This window comes from Gastrolobium bilobum, unplaced genomic scaffold (genome assembly GCF_033153095.1).
Source record: "Gastrolobium bilobum isolate Gb01-03AN ecotype WA unplaced genomic scaffold, APGP_CSIRO_Gbil_v1 utg2926, whole genome shotgun sequence".
NCBI lineage: Eukaryota > Viridiplantae > Streptophyta > Magnoliopsida > Fabales > Fabaceae > Gastrolobium > Gastrolobium bilobum.
The window spans coordinates 1-24,515 of NW_026898807.1; the positions used below are offsets into that span (position 1 = coordinate 1).

At 33.0% G+C, this 24,515-nt stretch overlaps 2 protein-coding genes across 2 annotated transcripts; both read right to left on the bottom strand.

Annotated features, from left to right (window-relative positions):
• Positions 1-9,796: 9,796 nt before the first annotated feature.
• Positions 9,797-16,095, bottom strand: LOC133284317 (uncharacterized). The gene is made up of 9 exons (XM_061481319.1): positions 15,925-16,095; positions 14,879-15,030; positions 14,387-14,474; positions 13,535-13,892; positions 12,880-12,933; positions 11,545-11,642; positions 11,254-11,379; positions 11,030-11,119; positions 9,797-10,200 (listed from the first exon to the last, which is right to left on the bottom strand). Exons 1-9 carry the CDS (start codon positions 15,988-15,990, stop codon positions 10,075-10,077), a joined length of 1,158 nt encoding a protein of 385 aa, XP_061337303.1. The 5' UTR covers positions 15,991-16,095; the 3' UTR covers positions 9,797-10,074.
• A 3,245-nt stretch (positions 16,096-19,340) lies between these two features.
• LOC133284313 (uncharacterized) lies at positions 19,341-22,255 on the bottom strand. The gene is made up of 3 exons (XM_061481316.1): positions 21,314-22,255; positions 20,775-20,898; positions 19,341-20,688 (listed from the first exon to the last, which is right to left on the bottom strand). Exons 1-3 carry the CDS (start codon positions 21,788-21,790, stop codon positions 20,138-20,140), a joined length of 1,152 nt encoding a protein of 383 aa, XP_061337300.1. The 5' UTR covers positions 21,791-22,255; the 3' UTR covers positions 19,341-20,137.
• Positions 22,256-24,515: the final 2,260 nt, after the last annotated feature.

Genomic DNA, 24,515 nt, shown 5'->3' on the forward strand with positions numbered 1-24,515 from the left:
GTTTCTCCACTTGGTTCGCACCCAATATGATGCATCTGTTAAGCGAATTCAGAGTGATAATGGGACTGAATTTTTGTCATCTGTAGTCCAAGAGGCTCTCTCATCCTACGGTATTCATCATCAATTATCATGCACTTACACCCCACAGCAAAATGGACGCGTTGAACGTCGTCATCGTCACATCCTCAACGTGGCTCGTGCTTTGCGTTTTGATGGTCACTTACCTATATCTCTTTGGGGAGAATGCATCTTGACCGCTGCTCACCTCATCAACAGGACACCGACTCCACTCCTTGGTGGTCAGTGTCCCTATGAAGTTTTGCATGGCACTCCACCAAAGTATGATCACTTACGGGTCTTTGGGAGTTTATGTTACACTACTGTTTTACCCAAACCACATGACAAGTTCGCTCCTCGCTCCCGTAAGTGTGTGTTTGTTGGCTACCCTTTCAACAAAAAAGGATGGAAGGTCATGGATATCTCCACTCATGAAATATTTGTTTCTCGTGATGTTTTATTTCATGAAACTATTTTTCCATTGGCTGCAACTTCATCTGCACCTTCTGTCCATGTACCGTCACCACAAGCTGTCTTCACCGATTATGATGTGGCACCTGTTACTGCTATTGATACTCCCACAGCGGAGCTTGATGACAGGGGGAGTTCGTCCTCCCCAGTTCCGGGTTCTATTACTTCATCCACGGATGTCCCTGGTTCACCGGTTCCGTTGACAGAACCCAACACTGCATCTGTGGCAGATATTCGTGAACAGCGTGCCAGACGTCCCCCATCTCATTTAAAGGATTATGTATGCAACACAATGACTACACCCTTTCCTCGTCTCTCCACTTCTCCAATCGACTCAGGTATTCAATATTCCATTGATCATTATGTTTCTAATGCATTATTTTCTTCGCACCATCAGATTTTTCTTGCCGCCGTGGATAGTAACCTGGAACCCAAATCATTTAAAGAGGCTATGCAATATCCTCATTGGCAGAAAGCCATGCAAGCCGAAATTGATGCATTGGAAGCCAATCATACTTGGCAAATTCAACCTCTCCCTTCTGGTAAGAAAGCTATTCCATGTAAGTGGGTGTACCGCATCAAGTACAATTCTGATGGAACCATTGAACGCTATAAAGCGCGTCTGGTTATTGCTGGGAACAATCAGATCGAAGGAGAAGATTACACTGAGACTTTTGCACCGGTGGCTAAAATGACAAGTGTGCGTACATTTTTATCTGTAGCTGTAGCTCGAAAATGGAGCATTTTTCAGCTGGATGTTCAAAATGCCTTTCTCCATGGCGATTTGGATGAAGAAGTCTTTATGCGTTTTCCTCCCGGTTTCTCCCAAACCAAGTCTGGTCACGCCTGTAAGCTTCAACGTTCACTTTATGGTCTCAAGCAATCCCCACGAAATTGGTTTGCTAAGCTTCGTAGTTCTCTCCTCAGTTTCGGCTTTGTTCAGTCTCGTGCTGATTATACGTTGTTCACTTACTCGACTGGTTCCCATTATGTTGCTATACTTGTCTATGTAGATGATATTTTGTTGGCAGGTAGTGATCCTTCTCTCTGTGACCGTGTCAAAGCTCATTTACAAACCTGGTTTAAAATCAAAGATCTTGGTCCCCTCAAGTATTTTCTTGGCATTGAATTTGCTCGAAGCAAGACCGGTTTGTTTCTTACTCAACGCAAATTTGCTTTGGATATTCTTAAGGAATGTGGACTTCAAAGTTGTAAACCGGTTGCTTATCCTATGGATCCCAATCACAAGCTTGCTCTTGCTGAAGGACCTCCGTTTGATGATCCTAAACGTTATAGACGTATTGTTGGCCGTCTTGTATATCTCACGATTACACGACCAGAACTTAGTTATGCAGTTCACACACTTTCTCAGTTTTTGCAGCATCCTATGCAGATACATTACGATGCGGCTATTCGTGTTCTTCGGTACATTAAGTCCAATCCTGGCCAAGGACTCCTTCTTCGATCTGACAGTGATCTTCTTCTTCGTGCCTATTGTGATTCGGATTGGGCTAGTTGTCCCTTGACTCGAAAATCAGTCACTGGTTATTTTGTTACTCTTGGACATTCTCCTATTTCTTGGAAAACCAAGAAGCAAAACACAATATCCCGCTCCTCTGCTGAAGCTGAATACCGTGCCATGGCAGCTGCGACTTCTGAGCTTATTTGGTTAAAGTCTTTTCTCAGCTCTCTTGATATTCCTCATGCAGCCCCTATGCAACTGTTTTGTGACAGTCAGTCTGCTATTCATATTGCTTCTAATCCAGTGTTCCATGAGCGTACCAAGCATATCGAGTTAGATTGCCATTTTGTTCGGGACTATCTTCTCAGCAAGACTATTTCTACTCAACATATCCCCACTAGTTCTCAACCCGCAGATATTATGACCAAAGCACTTGGATCCAAACAATTCGATTTTTTGACTTCCAAGTTGGGCATCTCCTCCCTCCATGCTCCACCTTGAGGGGGAGTATTAGAGTAGCATTAATTTGTTAGGATCCTGATTGTAACTATCACGGTTTGTTACCTTGTATATTAAAATAGATTAGCTTGAATTATGCTTTCTGTTCCTTAGTTTTAGCTGATTTCCTGAAGTAAATAGATTAGCTTGATTTATGCTTTCTGTTCCTTAAGTTTAGCTGATTTCCTGATGTAAATAGATTAGCTTGATTTATGCTTTCTGTTCCTTAAGTTTAGCTGATTTCCTGATGTAACCAATTGTAAATCTTGGTCTATATAATAGACCCAATTTGATATATCATCAAGCTGCGAATGACAGCAACTTCTGTTAATATTCTTAATGAATTAGATTATCATACCTAGGCTTGTACCCTTTATTTATATAGTGATTGAGATGCCGCCCTGAGAAGGCGGTATAGCCTCTGATTGGCCGTTTTCGGACTGCAGACTATAGCTTATCTCTTACTGCCAAGCTATCCTGTTAGAGTAGCGGTGAGCTGGTGTTGTCCTTTACTTATTAGTACAAAGGCGGCGGTGGGTTCGTATTAGTTCTTGAGGTAACTTCCTTACTTATGAAGTTATGCTATTTGGGCGACTTCGTGCGCGATGGATACACCGCGTCACATTATGCGTGATGATGGTCATCGCGCTTAGTTCCGGATCCTCATGAGATTGGGCTTCGTCGTAAGTCTCTGGGCCTTCAATGGGCCTATATATTTTATCCCAATTAGCAACATTATTAAAAAAAAAACAAAAACAAGTGTCAAAGTTAAAACCTTCTATTTATTAAAAATTAACATGTATTTTCTGCATTATATGTGCTTTTTATGATTTAAATATAATTTAAAAATAATAATTAAAATTATAAGGAATATATAAATAGTTAACTTAAATATAATTTAAAATATTTAAATTTATAAAGAATATATGTATTACTAATTTAAATAAAGTTAAAAATGACGTGTCATTCTTTAAAAGAAAGTATACTCTAAAATTAAATAATAGTAGCTCAGTTGACATATGAGAATTAAGTAGGTGGGGTGAGAGTATATATTCGATTCTCTCTGGTATTACTTTTGAGAGAGGTTTAAAATTTTAATTCTAGACCCGTCCCGAATCAAACTAATCGTGAAGTGATAAATCGATGAAATATTTCAAAAAATAAATAGAGAGAGTATACTTTAATGTATATTATCAAACATCCGTATATTGCACAAATATTTATAAATTTACGTAAAATCGAAAATAAAATTATATGGAAATGATATTTAAGAGAAAAAGATATTTAAAATTTCAAATGAGATATGTATAATTTATTTAAATTTAATTAAAATGTACATTGAAATACAAAAATATTTAAGATTATAAAAAGTATGTATAATTAATTCTAATTGTTTTAAATTTGAAATTTTAAAATGAATAAATTCAGAATAATATATGTAATTTTTTATGATAAAGTAAACTAAGAGATTAAATCACTCTCGAGATAGTATACTCTGATTCAACATAGAGTATACTTCAAATACACCCCCATGTGATTTACTATAAAATCAATTTACCTAAACTGTTTTTTTTTAATAATTTACTTTCTCTATATTTTTTTTTTATGTCCAAATCCATCCTGAATTATGATCTATCAGTATAAAGAAGTCTTTTGATATTCATCCATCACAGCGTATATATAATCCAGGTTTCCCCCCTCTATTTTTAATAATTTAAAAAAGACGATTGCCTAGCCTTCCTCTGTTTTATATAGGAAAACATATGGCTTAAAGTTTCGGTTATTCCAAACCCTAAATTTTGCAATTATTTATGCCTTAGTACCTTTCTTTCATCGTTAAACAAAAAAGTCTCTACCAAACTTTAAATTGAACTTGAGCAAGTTAGGCACAAATTTGTTATGAGAAATGTTTTTCTCAAGTTACATAAATTTTTTTATCTCATGTCATAGACACACCGCAATCCGAGCTAATATTTTTTTTTCTTTTTTTTTTCTTTTAACCGTGAGACCCACCCAATTATGTCTCTATATGAGATAATACTATCTCATGTAGCATGAGAAAATCATTGCCCATTTGTTATTTACAAAATGAATAGTTGATAAATTAGACAGAAATTAAGAAAAAAAGATACTGTTATACCATTACCAACCCATTTACTTATATATATATATATATATATATATATATATATATATATATATATATATTAGAATTTTTTTTATAAAGATTAAAAAGTTATTTCTTTAAAATTAAGTTGAATTTTAACAAGTTTTAAAAAATTAAAAAATAACTATTTTCTCAGAATTAATCTTCTCCGAATAGACTCTTATCTTGTAAATTACACGGAACAAGTTAGGTGGACCCGAATTTACTCAAATATACTTTAAAACTAATTTAAGTATAAAAATTGTTAAGGTAACTGTGTAAATGTAAACAATGTTACTCACAGTCACTGACTTAATTTTACTCAGATGAATGTAACTTTACTGAGTTGAGTAAACAATATTTCTCAACTGAATGTAATGGTCACAGACTTCCTATCTTTTAGGGGTTATTTTGGGAAACTAAATTTTTTTAAATTTTATATTTTCGAATATTATCGTAAACTGAATGTAAAATTATATTTTTAAAAATCAAAATTTTCGAATAATATTTTTTTTCTCCTCTACTGAACACTACCTTGAGCACATCAAATTAGAGCACTGAAATTTTTGTCGTAAAGCTCTTGTCTTGAGCATATGCTCCTATTTTGCCATTTGCCCATCAGTATAATTATATTCGGTTGGAGAACATTTGCACTTTTACTTTTCAATGATTCTTTGTTCTCTCATACTCTTTTTCTGACACAGACTCACACCAAAATAGAAATATACATTTAAGTGATGCACAGAAAATGGACCCACTCGGTTCTCCCCCATTTACTCTCATGACAACTTTTTTATTTTTATTTTTATTTTTTCCTGAGATGTTAAAATTCAATATTAGAGATATTCTACACTGCAACACAATCGGCGGCCACACCTTTTGGAAAGTCGTATAAAGCTAAACTTTTTTTATGAATAAAGAATGTAAAGAAATCTTACATCTCGGATTTGCAAATACGCTAGAATCTTTTGAAAAAAAAAATAAAAATTAATGAAACCGATTAAGATTTCAGACACCGTTGATATCTATTTAATTTTACTTTTTTTGAAATATGTCAATTTCATTTTTCATACATGGAAAACAAGAAGGGACCAAAAGGGAAAAACCTAGGAACATAATTAGCTTGGAAACTTTGTCAAATTTGACTGGCAGACTGGTTGGATATCTATAATATTAATTTATAGGAGTGTAAGTTATATTTTATATCTTGACCTTTGATTTCATTTATAATTAACGACTTTAATATTATTTTTTTGGTACCAAACGACTTTAATTTATTAATAACATAGATGATTAAAAACTAATGTATCAATAATTAAAAATGAAAATAAGTAGTTTGATCCTATTTTATATAAGTACATGTGTGTACAAACGAGTATTTGACCCACCACCTAACTTAATATTCATTGTCTCACGTTATAAGAATCTTTTAGGGGCGTTTGGTTTAAGTTTTCTTATGAAAAGCCTAAGCATTACATATTGACATTTTTTAAATACAACATTTGGTTCAATGTTTTTAAAACATTCTCCAGCCAACTGATTTGGCTATACTTACACAATTCTTTGCAAAAAATAACAATAAACACATACCAACAGGCAACAATGCCACTTTGAAAGTGAAATTGTATGATAACTAGGCAAATAAGATACATAGAAGGAAGGATTTGACTTAACTAATCTTATATTATGAGTGTGCTTTTTGAAAACTTTATGCAACTTCAATTACAGGTGTTAGAAATTCTAAATTTCTAACTCTGCAAAATCAAAAGTTAGTCTCTGGCTTTTGTATAAAAATTCAGTTATACCATAGTGCAGTTCATTGATTTTCCAAAAAATTTGTATTGATATTTAAAAATTAATAAGGGATTATTTTTGTAATTTTAGATCATTTACTCATCAATATTCTATCATTAATCAAATATAGACTTCAAAAACTTTAATCAATTTGTTTGGTAATATTTTACCCAACCAAATAATTTTTTTTTAACTTTTCCTATCTAACTCACTTTTTCTGTAGATCCCTGGTAATTACATTTCCCTGATAAAAAAAATTTCACCTGTATCAAACGCCCTCTTAAAATTAACCATTTACTTTTATTCCACAGACCATTCACATAAGTTATATGAGTAAAAGTTATATTCTTAATTTCAATTATTGATATATTTTCATCTAGCAGTTGACGTGACTAATAACTTAAAGCCATTAAACACAAATATCATCAATGAATAAGATTTTGTAATCTGCCTCATAGTGATGCATATGAATAAGGACTCCAGTTTGTGCATGCATTATGAAGCAACGGAGAGAAGCTTGAGACTACGTGTTAGAATTGAACTACTGAAATCAATGAATGGCAAATGTTGGGTTCAATTGGAACGAAGGGCACGGTAAATATTATATAGGTTCAATTTTCTTCTAAACTAAAAAAAAAAAGTATTGTTATATTCGGAAAAAAAAAAAGTATTGCTGATTCTTTTCTATACCATTTTTGTTACTGTTTCAGAGGAAAGCTAGGAGGAATTAAGCAGGAAAAGAATATTGTTTTCTAGAAGCAAGTGTTTTCCATCGTTATAAAGCTTCCACTTGTAAAACAAATATTGTTCATTTTCTTTTTTCTTTGAATAGTCACAACTATAGATTGAATCGGACTTGATTCACGTGCTGCTGAATTCTAACCTTTTTCACTTTTACATTTAGATAAGAGAGTAGTTTCCACTTTTTAATTCAGACTTGAACTCGAGGTATATCATTAAAGACATAGTAATTCAACTAAGAGACGGAGTGGTACGTGGCAGTGTTCTGGAAAAGATTGACATTCAATTTCTAAAAAAAGAAAAAGAAAAAAAGATTGACATTCTCAATGATCTCACGTGAAACAACATTTTATGCACGTATAAAACAACTCTTTGTATATAAAAAGAAAAATTAAATAATCCTTTCTGCACTCGAGATTAGTTCAATAGGTGATTCAAAAAAGTTTATGAGAATATTCAAAAAAATTTACTCATCTCAAAGAAATAATTAAAGTTGATATAAAAAAACAAATTAATTAATTAATATTTTGGTTTTTTATCCATGAATGATAGTTTATGGTAACAAGTATTTTTTTCTTTTCTTAGTTTTTTATTTTGGGCTTTATACGATGAGATATTCTCTTGGGCCGACTTTCAGTCAATTGAGATTTTGTTCTTCCTCAAAGGATCTTAAGGAAGTGCCTTAAATATTAATACATTTACAGAAATTAACCAGCCGAACAAAAATAAAATTTTGTTTACAAGTGTTCTGTCCTAAGAACAGATGTCTAATCAAGAGATAGTGAGTTGATCTTAGAACTAGAGGCTCTCTTAAATATATATGGATTATATACTTTTGAGTTTAACATATCACTATTCATTAATAATATTGATATTAGCTATGGGAATGATGTGTATGTACAGTGATAGCATAACAATAAATAGAGATAAGAGTTCATGCCTATAGATTTTACTTTTTATTTATAGGCTTGACTTGAGGGTAGTAGAATTATGGATCTTGGTAACTCTTCTGAGGTTCCATGTCTAGGTTCGTTGATATATTACGATTAAAATCCTTGATTAATGCTTTCTTTTATTTATATTACTTTCCTCTTTGTGTTATCTTTCAATGGACCTTCTTGAATAAGAGCCCTTGGTCCATAACAACAAGAATTCATATTAAGGAACTCGACATGTGATAAAATATTCATAAAATGAATATATATATATATATATATATATGATAAAATCATTTCTGCAGCCGCTTTACGTACAACGACGACAGTTGTATAGTTATGATTTTCCACATTTTATACTTTCATCTTTTGTATACTTATGATTCCCCGCATTTAATGCTTTTACCTATATATATGGCAAGTATTTGATTGCTGCACTTACAACAGCTGCAGAAATGTAAACCCCATATATATATATATAGGGATAAGATCCATTGACACCGGTGTCAAATTTTGAAATTTGACACCAAACCTTAACCGTTGATTTCCGCCAATCAACGATTATCATTTATTGGCAATTAATGATTAATTAATAAGTGTAATTCCCAATAAATGATAATCGTTGATTGGCGAAAATCAACGGTCAGGATTTGGTGTCAAATTTCAAAGTTTGACACCGGTGTCAAAGGATCCTGCCCCATATATATATAATTATATATATGGGGCAGGATCCTTTGACACCGGTGTCAAACTTTGAAATTTGACACCTCATCTAATAATCATTAGATCAAAAAAGATCAATGGCTCTGATTCGTAAGCATGTGACACCATTGATCTTTTATGATCTAATGACTCTCATATGAGGTGTCAAACTTCAAATTTGATACTGGTGTCAAAGGATCCTACCTATATATATATAGAGAGAGAGATAGTAAAAAATGAGTGATTTATTAAATGGGTAAGAAAAAAAATATTAATCGTACAATCATTAATAGATGATGAAGATTAGAAATTACTTAAAAGTTACATAATCACTTAAAAAGTTCATTTAACTTTATATTTTAATCTTGACTATTTATATAAGGTATAATGCCATAATGGTTATTGAGATATTTTTACTCACCAATAGCAGACATATATATATATATGGGATTCTATTTTCTCATGTTGTTGGAGATAGTTATCTCCTACTATAGATACATGATGTGGTGGAACCCACCACTTATTAAAAAAAAAATGGTGGCACAATTTTTGATGTGAGAACAACATGAGATAGTTATCTCATGTAAAACGAGATAATGATTTCCCTATATATTAAATGGGTAAGGAAAAAAAATATTATTTATACAATCATTAATAGATGATGAAGATTAAAAATTACTTAAAAGTTACATAATCACTTAAAAAGTTCATTTAACTTTATATTTTAATCTTGACTATTTATATAAGGTATAATGGTTCAAAGGTGTTCCCCTCACTTTGACCAGTTACATAATCACCAACTTGAAAAAAATGTATTCTCTCAATGTCAAATTTTACATCTATTTCCCTCTTCACAAATATTTGAGATTCAATTGAAATCTATAAACCATAGAGAGAAATAAACACAAATTTCACAAAATTAAGCCTAAAATTTTAACAACATGAGAGAATTATTCCCAAACCAGGCATACAACATTTGCCTTTCGGCTGGTGTGAAAAAATAGTAATTCATGTAAGGCAATGCATGCATCACCCTTAAATGACAATAGCATTGATCCAAGGTATTTTAGCCGACCAAAGTCAAACTACGTTCTTCTCGTATGGCACATAAGCAACAGCCTCTGAACACAAGGTTTGTCAACACAGAATGTAACAAGTGACACCTTAGATATTTTTTTAAAAAATTGTGAAAGGAAAAATGGAAGATGCATCCAGCAATATTACATTTGATGGCTCATGATGATACAATAATCATCACTCCTGTACTCTCAAGATACTGGAGCATATTCTTGGATAGTTGAAGCCAGTTTATTTCGATCATCTTCTGTTTTCATCCGGATCAAGAAAGTACGAGCAACAACAGCATTATCTCCACCACTTCCGTCAGCATTACCCTACGAAATTATCAAGTTTAACAAACAATTTCTGTTGGCTATTCAAACATAGAAAGTGCGGTATAAGAAAGAAGGTGAAGATCGAAGATTCCAAATGCGGTATAAGAAAGAAGGTGAAGATCGAAGATTCCAAATGAAGGGAAGCAATTCAAATAACAATCATCCGGGGCAACCAGGTATAGCTTTTTCTGACAAAGACCAATGAAGGATACCGACATTCAGGTCCATTATTTTAAAAACTTCATTCTGTTATCTTTATCTTAAAAAAAACATTTGGACAAGCTAAAATAAAAAAGGGCTTATTTCGTTTTTATTTTATTTTATTTAAAAAAAAAAACAGAACCTGAACTATTTAACATTTCAAGAAGAGATTTTTTAACAACAAAAACATACTCTCGTTTTCTTCCCCAGAAAATTCACAATCAATAATTGCAAAGAAGAAGCTGTAGAAGCACCAAGAAAAAAGCTAATTGCTCCATCATGGTAGAAACAACTTGAAAGAGACAGACTGAACAGCCACTAGGGTTGATAGGACCACATCATTGACAGAAGACAGATACTGAACCTAGGAACAGGTTTGCTGATGGGCTAGAACTTAGAAGATCCTACTTTGGTTAGTGATCATCTCCATCAGTTATTGTAGAACTTCATGCACTGTAAGCTAGTCTAAACATTTCAAGTTTCCTCTCTACTCTCAAAACATTCAAGCATTGTTTTTTTACAGTGTTTTCTCTCTCTCTCTGTTTAGCTATATTAAACTTCGTTTCAGTATCGGCATGCGAGTTATCTGAAGGCATTTAGCTAAATGTGCAATTTTTCAACGCCTTACCGAAGTATGGAATATTGCAACAAGAGAGTTCTTCTGCAGATTTGTCTTGATTCCAGGATACAACAAGGCATTAAGAAGAATTTTTCCTACCTGTCATCAGTGCAGGTAACAGAAACTGAAACAATAAGTGACTTCTCAACAAAACAACAATAGGTTACATTTAGGCAATTCCCTAAAAAAAAATACTAGTATATACGCACTAGAAAAATATAAAATGAACAAACCTCATTTCGAACAATAATTGTAGGTTTGGACTCTTTGGTAGCCTTGCTGACACCCTCCTTGCATTTAATAGACAGCTGGCCCATTCCTTTATCTTTCCATACATCATTATCTGCTGGATCGCTAGACTGGACATACCAAGGGTAAGAGAATAAAATCATTGGGATGGACATAAGAAGATCAAGTGAATTGAAACAAGAACAGAAAAATAAAAACGCTGCCCCAAAACTATAGTGGCATATATGAGTATAAAATTTACACTGGAACATTGTATGATATATATAAAAAAATACCTTCACATAAAGCTTGCACTTCACTTCATGCACAACAACTACACCTTTCTCTTCTGACTTCTCGACTGACGGGCTGCTAGGTCGCTCCAAGTCATTTTCTGAGACCAAAGCAAGAAGGTTATATTCACCATCCCTAACTTCTTTCTGAGAGAAAGTTATAATTTATAAATGCCATGAATATTATTAAATGTCACTCCACTGGTGCCATAATGCACAAAAATTTAGCAATTTTATAAACATGACAAGTAAGATTATTGATGGCTTGCATGATGTTGAGCCATAGTATAAGTTCACAATTTAAATTAAGTAATGAATTAGATCTGAGACTCAGCAATCAGCCTGGTATGAGCAATAAAAAAAAAAAATTAGCCACTCAAAGTTGTAAGGGAATTAAAAATTCAAAGACACATGATTTATTCATCTTATTGCCAAAAGCGGGGAGCAACCCCCACCACCCCAATATAGTCAACATCATTTTCTCTAATAAATAATGTTTGGACATAATTCTCCATTTTACCCTTAGTAAAGTAAAAAATAAACTAGTACAGGGAGAAGAACATGTACCTTTTGCTTAATAACAAACCTATTCCAACAGTAACCTAAAAAAGACAAAAAGGGAAAATCCGGTACACAAAGGCTCCCCAACTTTATGAGGGTAGGGATGGATCGATTATATACAGTCTTACCCGTGTATTTTTGCAAAAAGGTTACCGAGAAAAAAAAATTAAAAAATAAAGTAAAGAAAGAAGATGTATTCAGGTTTGAAAGTGCTTCAAGAACAAGTTAACAGGTAAAGATGAAAAGACCAGCATCTGAAGTGCACAGTTGATAGGATAATAATTTTACACTTTCGTTTCATTATCCAGTTTATGCTCAACTATTGTATCTCTTTTTTCCCATATAAATAAAAGTTTCTTTCAATATTTTAAGGGGGGAAAAAAACAAAAGATTCCATTTTTATCTGACGAAAGCTGCAGATTAAAATGTGTTCTTTCCGGCATAGGGTTTCTTTCATCAAAAGCATTGCACATAGAGGGGAAAAAAGTAAATATACATCCATATGGCAGTATGGTATCTATAGCCAGTCATACACAAATTAACAACAACTACCACCGCCAAGCTAACTTCAATTATAATCATTTAAACAAGAACAACTTTTGACACTAAGTGATAAATGCAATTGTCCTAAGAAACCTCTGCATCATAAAAATCTTACAATCAGCAAAATCAAATACAAAGAACAAAAACCAATTGGATAATCTCTATATGCAATGAAGTAATTGCTAAAAGCTTATAATGACAAAAAAATGGGAAGCGCAAGCATCGAGTGCTCACCACCATCTACATCATCTGAAGCGTCATGGTTAGAGGGAGCAGAACCTTGATTTCCTAAAAATGAAAGACGGAAGTTTAGCAGCCAATCACAAAAGTGACATAATCTTCTGCTTAAGTTCAAGGTATATCATTGAGCGGTCTAAATTAAATGGCAGCAAAGATTATTAAGCATGTAATTTTAACTTTGCTAACCTTCACTGCTATTTATCAAAGGTCTTTAATTTTACAAATTCATATGCAAATGCAATATGAAGTTCCAGTCATGAAATGAGCATCTGTACAGGGGATTGAGAACTAGCTTTGCTTCACAAACGGAGGACACATGACACATCTCAATAATAGCATATTCTTTACAAAGCTCCAATTTATTATGAGATTCCTAAGCCAGTTCGACATAAATTCTATGAAATCTCTACTATGACTATCTAGCATGGATATCTGTCATTTAGACTTCACAAAATAATAAAATAAAAAATAATCAAGCACATGATAAACTTTTCTGCTTTTTATTTTATTAGAGTAATATTCACAGACTTACATTTCCACTTGAGAGAGGCATGCATTCAAGCACTAAATTCAACCAGTCTAATCTATAAGCTTTAAAATGTGAGAAGAAACCATTTGGATATATTTGAAAAAAATGTGAGAAACCTACCAAATACAAAAGCGTTTTGACTGTTTGGGCTCCACGAACTTGCAAAAATTGTGGCAGTATTAACAGAAGTAGACACAAATTTTTCTCCAAAAGTTTTATTTTCTTTGTTTGTTACTACAGGCAACGATGACGTTGATGTTGATGCTCCTGTTGATGTTGACGTTGATGTTCCTGTTGATGTTGACGTTGATGTTCCTGTTGATGTTGATGGTAATGTTCTTGTGGATGTTAATGTTGATGTTAATGTTACTGCAGGCAAGACTTTATTCCCAGCAAAAGAAACACCAGTATCAGCAGCCAAATTTTCTACCTTGGTGGCATTTGCTTTCAGCCAGTTAACAACATCACTGAATTTTTTCTGAAACAATACAACTATACATTGTCAATTTTTTCAACTCTGAAGATGCATGACTAGCACCATTATATAGTATGCGTAAGCAACAATGTGATTCTTAAGAAAAAAAAAATGAACATGCATGCTAATACTAGCAAGATAGGATGCCCAAAACAAGAAAGCATTTATATTTGTGCTTATAGACAATAAACAGACTCCAACTCTAGGTAGAACAAACAGAAATAGTATTATTATAACCATGAATAGCTACCTCTCAAGTAGAATGTCAGCATTATCACATATGTAAGCATGTCTATTAGTGTGCATACATCTATTTATTTCATTGAAGCAAGCAAAGCCACAGAACCAACAATAACACTACAACAAACCAGATCAGCTTCCTGTAAAATGGTATCTTCAATATAACACATTACTTGGGTACATATAGTAAAAAACTGAGTAAATTAGAAATACAAGTAATACATGACTTTAGTGCATTAAACCATATGAAGAATTACCATAATGCTTGAAGCATGATCTAAGTAATCTCTGACACCATCTTCCCAAAGCTCATCAGGATGATTCTTCAGTTGTGTTTGAACCCAACTGTGAGGAAGACATGCAGCATCACAATGAGAAAGGTAATGCAAGAACTAACACAGCATTCATAACCATAGAAAAGCAAAATCATTCAACCTAGACTATAATATATGAAGACATAATGATTTATAACAACCACTAACCAAATAAGCTAAACTCAAAATATAGAACAAGAGATCAAATCCAATTATCATGACCAAACCTTTTTGTCATTGACAGAAAAATTGAAATTCGACAATGAAGTAAAAGAAAATTTGTTGAAATAAAATAAAAGATGAACGCTAAACTCAAAATATAGAACAAGAGATCAAATCCAATTATCATGACCAAACCTTTTTCTCATTGACAGAAAAATTGAAATTCGACAATGAAGTAAAAGCAAATTTGTTGAAATAAAATAAAAGATGAACCTTGCAAACTGGGTATTTAAATCTCTCACATGCCGCTGGGATGACTCTGCCTGTTTCATATCCAATGGTGGCGTTGCCACCATTGTTTGTTGGGATGGTTCAGCCCTATGTGCATCAAAGAAAGGTCCTTCCATTATTCTTTTATTCCGGAACTGCATCATAGTGAAAATGGAGGTATAATAAGCTTCCACATAAAGATAATAGTTACAAAGCATAAAGGACAATTTACATACACAGAATTAATGACTTATTGATATTACCCATTAAGAGATGCTTCAGGTGAGTTCATTTATTGCTAATAAGGACGATTATTCTTTCTCATCCAAATCAACTCAAAAACTTTAAATATCTATAATACAGAAGGAATGTCAAATCTCATCGTCTAACTATTCAAATTCCTGCTTGCCCTCTAAACTCAATCTTTACAAATTCCATTCTGGGAATTTGGGGGCGGAGGTGGGGGGGCAGTTTTACCGTATCGCTCAGCAAAAGTCATAAACACTTACATACCAAAAGGTTTTTCAACATTGGAAGTAAGATAAGCATAAAACTTAAATAAAACCAACAAGATAAGTGCAAAATATTAAACATGAAATGATCCAGTTTTAATCACCAACACTCTCCCCTAATACTGAAAGTAATGACTTGAGAGTCTGATTATCAAAGATAATTAATAATCCTAAGCACATTCTAAAAACCCAGTTTTCTTACTGGCTATCTACTATTCTAAATTTCCAAGAGCAATTGCTCTTCAATTTACTGAATTACAAATAAGGACAAACTTTAGGAATGATAATTACAAGCATCTTCAGAACCCATTCTGTGGACATTCAATGATTGATAAGTTTATAAGAGTAAAAAAGAAAAATGACAAAAAATAAATAAAAAATGAACTTCTCACAGTGGAAAACTAGAAGGAAAATTCTATCCTATGAAAAATTGGGGTAGAAGTTGAAGCTAAAGTACATAAATAAAATTGAATCAAATTGGAATTGATCTGAAGCTCCAGAACTAAAAAGGCAATTGTGTTTTACAGTCACACTTACGGCCGTTTCGTTGGTATCGGTCTGGTCGGGTTCCGACACAGCTAAACGCTTCGAACCTTTCATCATCGGTTTTTGGGAAATATGGTTTGTGGTAATTACCAGTTACGCTACGCAGACGCCGAAGCAGGTAATCAAAAATCTGAAGGAGACAGTGAAGTGGAATTGGGTGGAAAGCCTCATTTTCTTAAAAGGGCACTTTCCAAAAATTATTAAAATACAAAGATTCGAAATGTTTTCTCAAAATTAAATGCGTCAATTGGGTCCGTTGGATCGGGTGGGGGACTCACTTTCAATTGCGACCGTTCGATGGTCACCGTTTAGGGTTTACTCTCCCACATGAAACCTCACATGGAGCACGTGCTCTTCTGATTTATGTCGACTTTGATGAGGCCCACTTCTGTGGTCTTGTTTAGGCCCAGTGGGTAACTAATCGTCAAGCATGTCACCGAGTTTTGAAAGGAAGTCCAGCCCATTACGACCAACCCCATAATCAAAATTCATCTGTTTCTTTACTCCGACTTTAAAAACGAAATTATAGATTTCATGTTTGTCATTTTAAATGATATAAGTTATGTCATTTTAGGAAAGAGATAGACACAAGGAATAAAAATCATAGGAGAGAAAGTAGGTGGTATTTTTTTAATTTAAATTTTAAATAAAATAATAATATTTTATGTCTATCTCTCTTTTAAAATGAATAACTTTATGTCATTTGAAATGACAAACACTTTTCTCATAAATTATATATAAAAAACGAGAAAATTATTTGTCATTTTAAATGACATAAAGTTATATCGAGAAAGGTAGACACAAAATAAATTTTTTTATTTAAAATTTAAATTAAAAAATACTCACTTTCTCCTTCATGATTTTTATTTTTTGTGTCTATCTATTCTCTAAAATGACATAACTTATATTTTTTAAAATGACAAACATCTATACAAAAAAAAAGGACCAACATCAAATCCTATAAAAAAATAAAATTATTAGAACACATTACGTTTAGGCAAAAAAAAAAAAAACCGTGTACTAAATTTCAGAGAGACAAGAAAACGGGTTAAGGAACAAACTTGTTGGTGAGACAAATGTTGGTTTTTGGATAAGTGATTGGGCCTTTACGTATTGTGTGCATTAATCTATATGTTGTCTCTATTATTATCTTGTAATTAATGAGAGACAAAAAAAATTAAAATAACAGAACGGACGCTCACTCAATTGACGTGGAAAATTCTACATGAGCTTTAGTATGGGAGAATATCAACCACGTGGGTGGGTGTGATAGTACAGCATCTCCTCCCTTAAGCAAGTGGTTGAGGGTTTGAATCCCAACTATTGTGAATGGAAAGCATTTCGTGGCCAGCTCTTTACCGTTTTGTGCGCTGACCCGAGACGAGGGATTAGTCTCATAGCTATCGGCTGTGAGGATACCCGGATGTAATCCAAAAAAAAGTATGGGAGAATATCTTTGGTACTACAAATATACTGAAAACTCGGTGCATCTTCTACTTATTTTATAACACGTGTCTTACTTTATATCAAATTATTCTCTCTCTTAATTTTTCCTAATTTAAAATAAATTATTTATTATTAATTTGACAAAAATAAAACAATGCACCGAATTTACGGTGCATTTGTTGAACCAATGAAATTTTCTTAGTATGGGCTTCATTTTTGGTATCTGATAACACTTTTTCCTTTTATCATTTTACCACTTTACATATGATTAATCTATTGTTAAGATAAGAAATAATATATTTTTTGAATTTCTAATCAGTAATATGTTGCGTGAGCATATCCTCTATTTTGCACATTGTCCTGTGTACCAACAGCATCTTCTACCGCCCCAATGCTGAAGACCCGAAACCTTGGATGGATAGTTCCTCCGTATGAACTAACTTACGCAAAAACAGAACTAATTCACATATATAAATACAGATAATAAGAAAACATTATAATTCACATTCTTTTGTTTCAAAAAGTACAATAAGAAAACATTGTATAACTATTTATTTATTTTTAAATTTTGAAACAAAAGAATAGATATTTTATATTTTCACCTCATTTGGAACGGGTTGTCTAACAAATTTCATGTTATCCAGTATAGTTTTAACTTATATTAATTAAAATAATTTTGTTTATATTAATAACTATTTTAAAAGATAAATTTATTTTAATAATGTGAAGATTATTAAAAAAATTACTCAAATAAATCCATACTGTAAACCATAAAGAAACTGAAATTATACCAAACAAAATATAAAACTTGACTAAGTTATGATCAAATATAGATTTTTTTTTTCCTTTGTTGGGTGAATAATATAGAAATGGTTCTGGGAGCAATGCATAGGAAAATGATATTCTGTCACCATACACAAGTGTCATCCGCAAATATAGCCGACTGTTTAATTTAATCTGCAAAAAATTATAATTTCTCTTGGTACTTTTTTTTATAGTAATTATCATTTTTTTTATAGTAATTATAATTTTTTTGGTTAATTACATTACTAATTAATTACAATATATTATGTTTATAAAAAAAAAAATTACAATATATTATGAATTCCATAATATCTGGTACGTTGTTCTATCAGGAGAAAAGAAGGAGCAAAAAACAAAATTGATGATTAGTAACTGTGAATGTTGTAATGAATCTAGCAGATCATCGTTGGTGGCATTTTTTTTTGTAATGGGTAGAGGGGTGCCGTCACAGGGGTTGTAATGGTCCTTTTAATTGGATCTCATCACATAACTTGATAGGATTGGCTAAAATCGGACCAAGATGCTTAGGTGGATATGAGTTTCGTCATGTGTTGACGGGATTACTCACGTTAGGTTGACCGACACGTTTGACTATTCTACTATGATTATTCTTCTCAAACATGCTTTGAACAGGACAATTTTTTTGTTAAATGTGAATCCGACGTGTTTGACTGCTCTACTATGATTATTCTTTTCAAATATGCTTTGAACACGACAATTTTTTTGTTAAATGTGAGTACTATAGTGCTTTTGCCAAAACTATTCTGTGCCTTGTAGTAATGCTTTTTTCATGGGTGCATTATCTGTATTTATATATGTGAATAAGTTATACATTTTCATAAGTTAGTTCATACAGAGGCACCATCCATCCAAGGGTCTTCAGCATTGGTGCCGGTGAATTTGAATGAAGACCCTGTTGGTACACAGGATAATGTGCAAAATGGAGAATATTTACAGGCAGATTACTTCGTCTGACATTCCCAAGTAGGTTATAGTTTATGTTGTTTTTATTGTTGTTGTTTTTATAAACAGAAAAGGATGACTCTGTTCCTCCACTAGTTGTAGCTCACATATATGTGTGCGTGTGGAAGACATATGGCGGAAGATATATAAGGAAATCAAACGTTAAAGACTTACTATATTGAGAGGATTTTATTTTAACTTTGTACATTTAGTCATTCCTAGTTTTCTTTTAACCTTGCCCAACTTCTCACTTCACAAAATTTCAAATAAATAGAATACGAGATAAGGTGAAAAAGATATATATCCCTATAGATAGTTAAGAAGGGTTGCTTCACCCTCCACTTGTCCACACCATTAGCACCATAGATAGTGTTGGGAGATCGATATTTGAGAAAAAGAAAATTTTAAAATGATTTTGAAGAAGAGAACACTTTATTTATGCTCAATATTCATTGTCTTTCTGACTTGATACAAAATGGTGGAGAACTTTTCTATTTATATTAGTGGCATCTCCTTAACCAATGGTTTGGATTGTGCTAACATGATTTCATCTAAGGGCTATAAATTATTTTCTAGAATTATCTACCGTCTCCTAACCTAGATATTGATTATGGTAGTTACAACAAATCTCTAGAACTCTCGTGGAATAGTCTAGAGTAGACGATTCTAGAAATTTGGCTAAACATCTCCTAAGGATTAATCGCCAAATAACCATTAATTCCAATTGAGTCATATTATTCAACAAGATGTACACAACATCGACCTATTGGACAAACTTCAATTGGTTTCTCGCAAGTCCCGAGTAACTCCATACATGCAGATGCAAGGATGAAAACCTTGATAACCATGATATCAGTAAAATCAAATTTTCCTTCCAAGAATTCCAAAATTTTGCTGCCCCAGAATCCCCTAGATGTATGCAGAGAAGAGACCATAAAAACAGATAAGAAAATAAGGAAGAAGAAACTTGCAGTTGCAGCTTCTCGGTGTCCTAGCCAGTGGTGAGGTCAAGCACGAGCTCGTTGACCAAACTAGTGGAGAAGTCAACTTCGAGCTCCATGGCAAGGCGTTGTATTTCTTCATGAAAATTTCTCCAACTCCCACACTTGTCTATCTCCTTAATGTATACTTTCAAACTCGAATACTGTTCCTGGGGTTGCCCGAGTACCCAATCCTCTGCTACCTTGCAAAGGTGGCTCTTCATTGAATTTTCAATATCATTATTGTCCCCAATACTCCGCCTGAAGAAATCGAACAACAAGTTCTCTTCCTCAATTCTCAAACAGGCAGTTGGAATTGACTTCTTAACATGGTTGAGAAGGTCGCGCGCTTTCTCTCCTAAGTTGTCCCCAAACAGGTTACTATTCCCGTTTTGGGTCCTCGTAACTGATACTAATACTGGACAAGGTTTCGCAGGATGGTTATATATTGGTTCATTTTCCTGCATTTCTGACCATGTGATTTTTCTCTCTAAGACAACCGGCTTTAGTGAAGCCACCCGATTAAAATGTCGCCTCTTCAGCATATGCTTGTGTTTGGCTCCTATAATTTGATCATATACTTGCATTTGTCAGATTAAGTAAAATATTTGTATGAACTACAGATGAAGTAAAGAAGAGGTAAATTACCTCCCAGCTGGCGGGAACTTGATGTAGAATTGATAGGAGATGTAATGTCTTCATCATCATCAAATACTGGGTAATCTAATACCGATACAGGACTAAACTGTTCCTTCTCCTCATTTGGCCAAGCCTGTTGTTCCATGAGAGTATACTTACAACCCATAAATTATATTCTTACGGGAAGCGAAATACCCTTTATGTTTAATTTTCTAGACATAATCAATTAAAACAATAATGGGATAGTCAAACTCAAAAATAGAACGTTGAAAATTTTGCTTCATACTATGGGGGGAAAAAAATTGAAATGTAGGCAGGTCTATGGTCCCGACATGTGCACGCTCCACTCGTGACAATTCTAGAATCACCAACCAATAACTCATCCTCCTAATTAGCTAACCTATTTTTGTTTATGTTTGTTTGTTTTTTTAGTTTTTCCATTTTCTCTCTCGGATCTTACTCATTTAAATTTGACAGAGATTCCCAAATTTTTATATCAAAGAAAAAGAAAGAAAGAATATGATGATTCAATTTTGACATGTACTTACCCTTGTTATGGAGGAGGTGTTGGTTGTTGTTAGTGATCCCTCCATCTCCGTGAAATGGGATTCTGTACAGCTGTTACTGTTAGCGGAGGAGGCTGTTGTTGTTGGGAACTTGGGTGCTCTTCTCCAGAAGCTTCTGTTACTGTTCAGCAGCCTCCTTGAAATGCTTCTAGAAATAACACCACCTTTCTTGGATTTACACATTTGGGTTTTGGACAACGGGGCTAGAAACGTTAGTGATTTCATGGCGTTGAGCAATGCTTCTGTAGCTCTCTGCAGAGTCCATTTTGTGGAACAAGAAGAAGAAGAAGAGCGAGGTTGCAGGCAGCATTGTCGGCGTGGGAGTGATTTGAAACCGCTTGATGAACACGAACTCAGGTCGTCCCTTAGATAATCCTTAAGCATTAACAGTGTGGGACTCTGTGGATGATTCGCCGCCATCATTTGATAACCCAGAGGTTTACCAGAACCAGAAGCCATTTTCGCTTCAGGATAAGTTTATAGGTTTGAATAGTAGAGAGACTCAGAGAGTATCAGTAGGATTGAGAATTAGTCAAATATGAGGGGGGAAGAAAAGACCTCAACTCTGGAGTTATTGGTTTGAATAATATCAGAAAGACACAGAGAAAAAGCAATTAACAATGACTGCAATATGCAAAATGTGTGGGTTAAAAGGATGAAACAAAAGAAACCATAAATTCGGCTTCTGATAGATCATCAGATGCAGAGGCCTTTTTTTTTCTTTTTCTTTTTTAAATTTCTGAATAAAGTAAGCCAGTTGCGAGCTAGCTTCATTTCAGTACATAACAACAGTGTTGCCTCTGGAATCGAGCGCAAATAAATCCACACACGTGCATGAATAAATATGCACTCAGTCGCGGACACGCCAGAGAATTGAGAGTGTGTTACTTATTTAAACATGCAGAGAAGAGAAGGGAAACAGAAAGAGACAAATTACTGTATACAGAGAAGGATACAGAGGGAACTGACAGCAGGAAATGTAACGACGGATTAAACAAGGTTCCGCGCTGAATATCTCAAATCTCAATAATATAAGACTGTACGAGATAAAATATACAGTGGTGAGTAAGCAAGGCCGTAGCCATAAAATTTTGTGACAGGAGCCAGAAATTCAAAATTTAGATTAATATTTTTCTTGTAAGAATAATTTGTCTCATGATATTAAAACGGAAATAATCTTCTTTTATCATGTACTCTTTTTATAATAAAAAATTAAAATAAATTATTACAATCTTATATTAATTTTATTATAATTAATTCATATAACGGAACGTTTCTGTGTACAGTGTATACCATAAATTACATCAGGTAATAATCAAGAATGACTGTTGCCGTGGACCTAAAATTGATGGGGTTTACAGCCAAAATAAAAAATAAAAAATTGATAGTTTAGTTTAGGCTGTGACGACCGACGAGACCAGTAGTTGACCTTTTGGAATCAAAATGATATGATATCTACACTTACTCTACCATGCTTTTGGCACATGTCCTTCTCGATCTCCCCTGGTTGACGTGCAACTGCAAGTCTGCAACTCATTAATTGTTTTTCCTTCTTAGATGCAAACAGATCAGTAGTTTCGTATGTAAACTCCAGTAGGAAAGAACTCTATTGTTTTTTTAGTGAAAGAACTTTTTTATATTTACTCGATTGTATTATTGATTTATATCTAAGTTTATATACCTTTTACATACTGGCGAAGCGACCCATGTCCAAGCCCAAGCGGAAACTGAAACGTCCGGCATATTTAGACCAATAGGTTTAACTAAGGCAGCCCATGTGTGTGTCCAGTGGGTCATTGGTTTTAGTGATTGTGGAGGTACTCAAAACCAAAAGTAGTAGTTAGAGCCTGTTTGTTTGAACTTCTCAAAAAAATAACTTTTATCTCTTCTTTATTTTAGAAGTGTTTTTTATAAAAGCTAAAATTATGTATACATTTATAAAAATATTTAATTTTTTTTAAAAAAATTGGCTTTTGACTTTTACTTTTCTTAGAAGTTAAAATTTTTAGCTTATGAAAAAAGTAAGTTTTTAACTTTTTTTATGACTTCTGTTTTTTTTAAAAGCCGAGATCCAAACGAATAAAAAACAAGAAGTGCTTTTTTTCTTGAAAAAAAACAACTTTTGAAGAAAATAAGTTCATCCAAACAGACCCTTAGTGTGAGTTGTAAAGAAAACAATTTCAAAGCTATTGGGCTTGGCGAGGGGTGTGGATAGTTGTATTAAATGATGTGTGTTTTAGTCTTTTCTCATATATCCAAAAAAAAAAAAAAAACAATTTCAATTTTCGTATTGTGAATTAGATATTTAAATGGGAATGGTTAGGAAATGAAAAAGGCATGTGAAAAAGTTAAACAACTTCTCTTTTCTCTTTCTCTATCTGCTTCTTTATCTCTCTAATCTTTGCCTCCTACGTTCTGATATTTTATTGAGAGTTGAGATTATGGAAAGAATTATTTACAGGATGGATTAAGGTAGTGTTATTAAAACTGGTTCAGTCATTGACCCTATCGAAGTATTGGATCACTGGGTCAATCAGTGGGTCTCAAGATTTCAAAGATCAATTGCAAAAAATTTCAAACGAAATTTATCATGAACTTTATGTTCTATATGTAAATTTAGAATTATTTTAATAAATAAATAAAAATTAGGTCTTATAATCATATATGCATAGCTCTGATACCAAATGAAGAAGATAATTTTTAACTCATTGGTCAAACCCAATAGCACGAACGAGAAAATGTTAATGCATGTAGGACTAGTATAATTTTAGATATGTGGAGAGTTGTTACTAAATAATTTTGAATGTTTGTTAAAAATTATATTACGTTTTATTGATTGAGAAAATTATAATAGGTTTTACTTTTTTTTATTAATATCATTGCATTTCTTTGTTATTTTTTTATTGACTCTTGTAATTTTGAATATTTGTTAAAAATTCATATGATTTTTTAAATTCTTATAAATCCATATTGTCCTTTCAAATCTTATAAATTCTATTAAAATCATTTAAAATCCAATTTTATGAAATCTTGGTTGTAAAAAAAGTCTTTAAAGTCCGTCCAATTCTAAAGAGTCATTTAAAACCTATAAGATTTTTTATCTCAAAAAAGTCTTTCAAAATCCTAATCAAATACACCCCCTTAGTTTTAAGGGTGAGAAGGGTTTTGGAGGATTTTGCAAAAA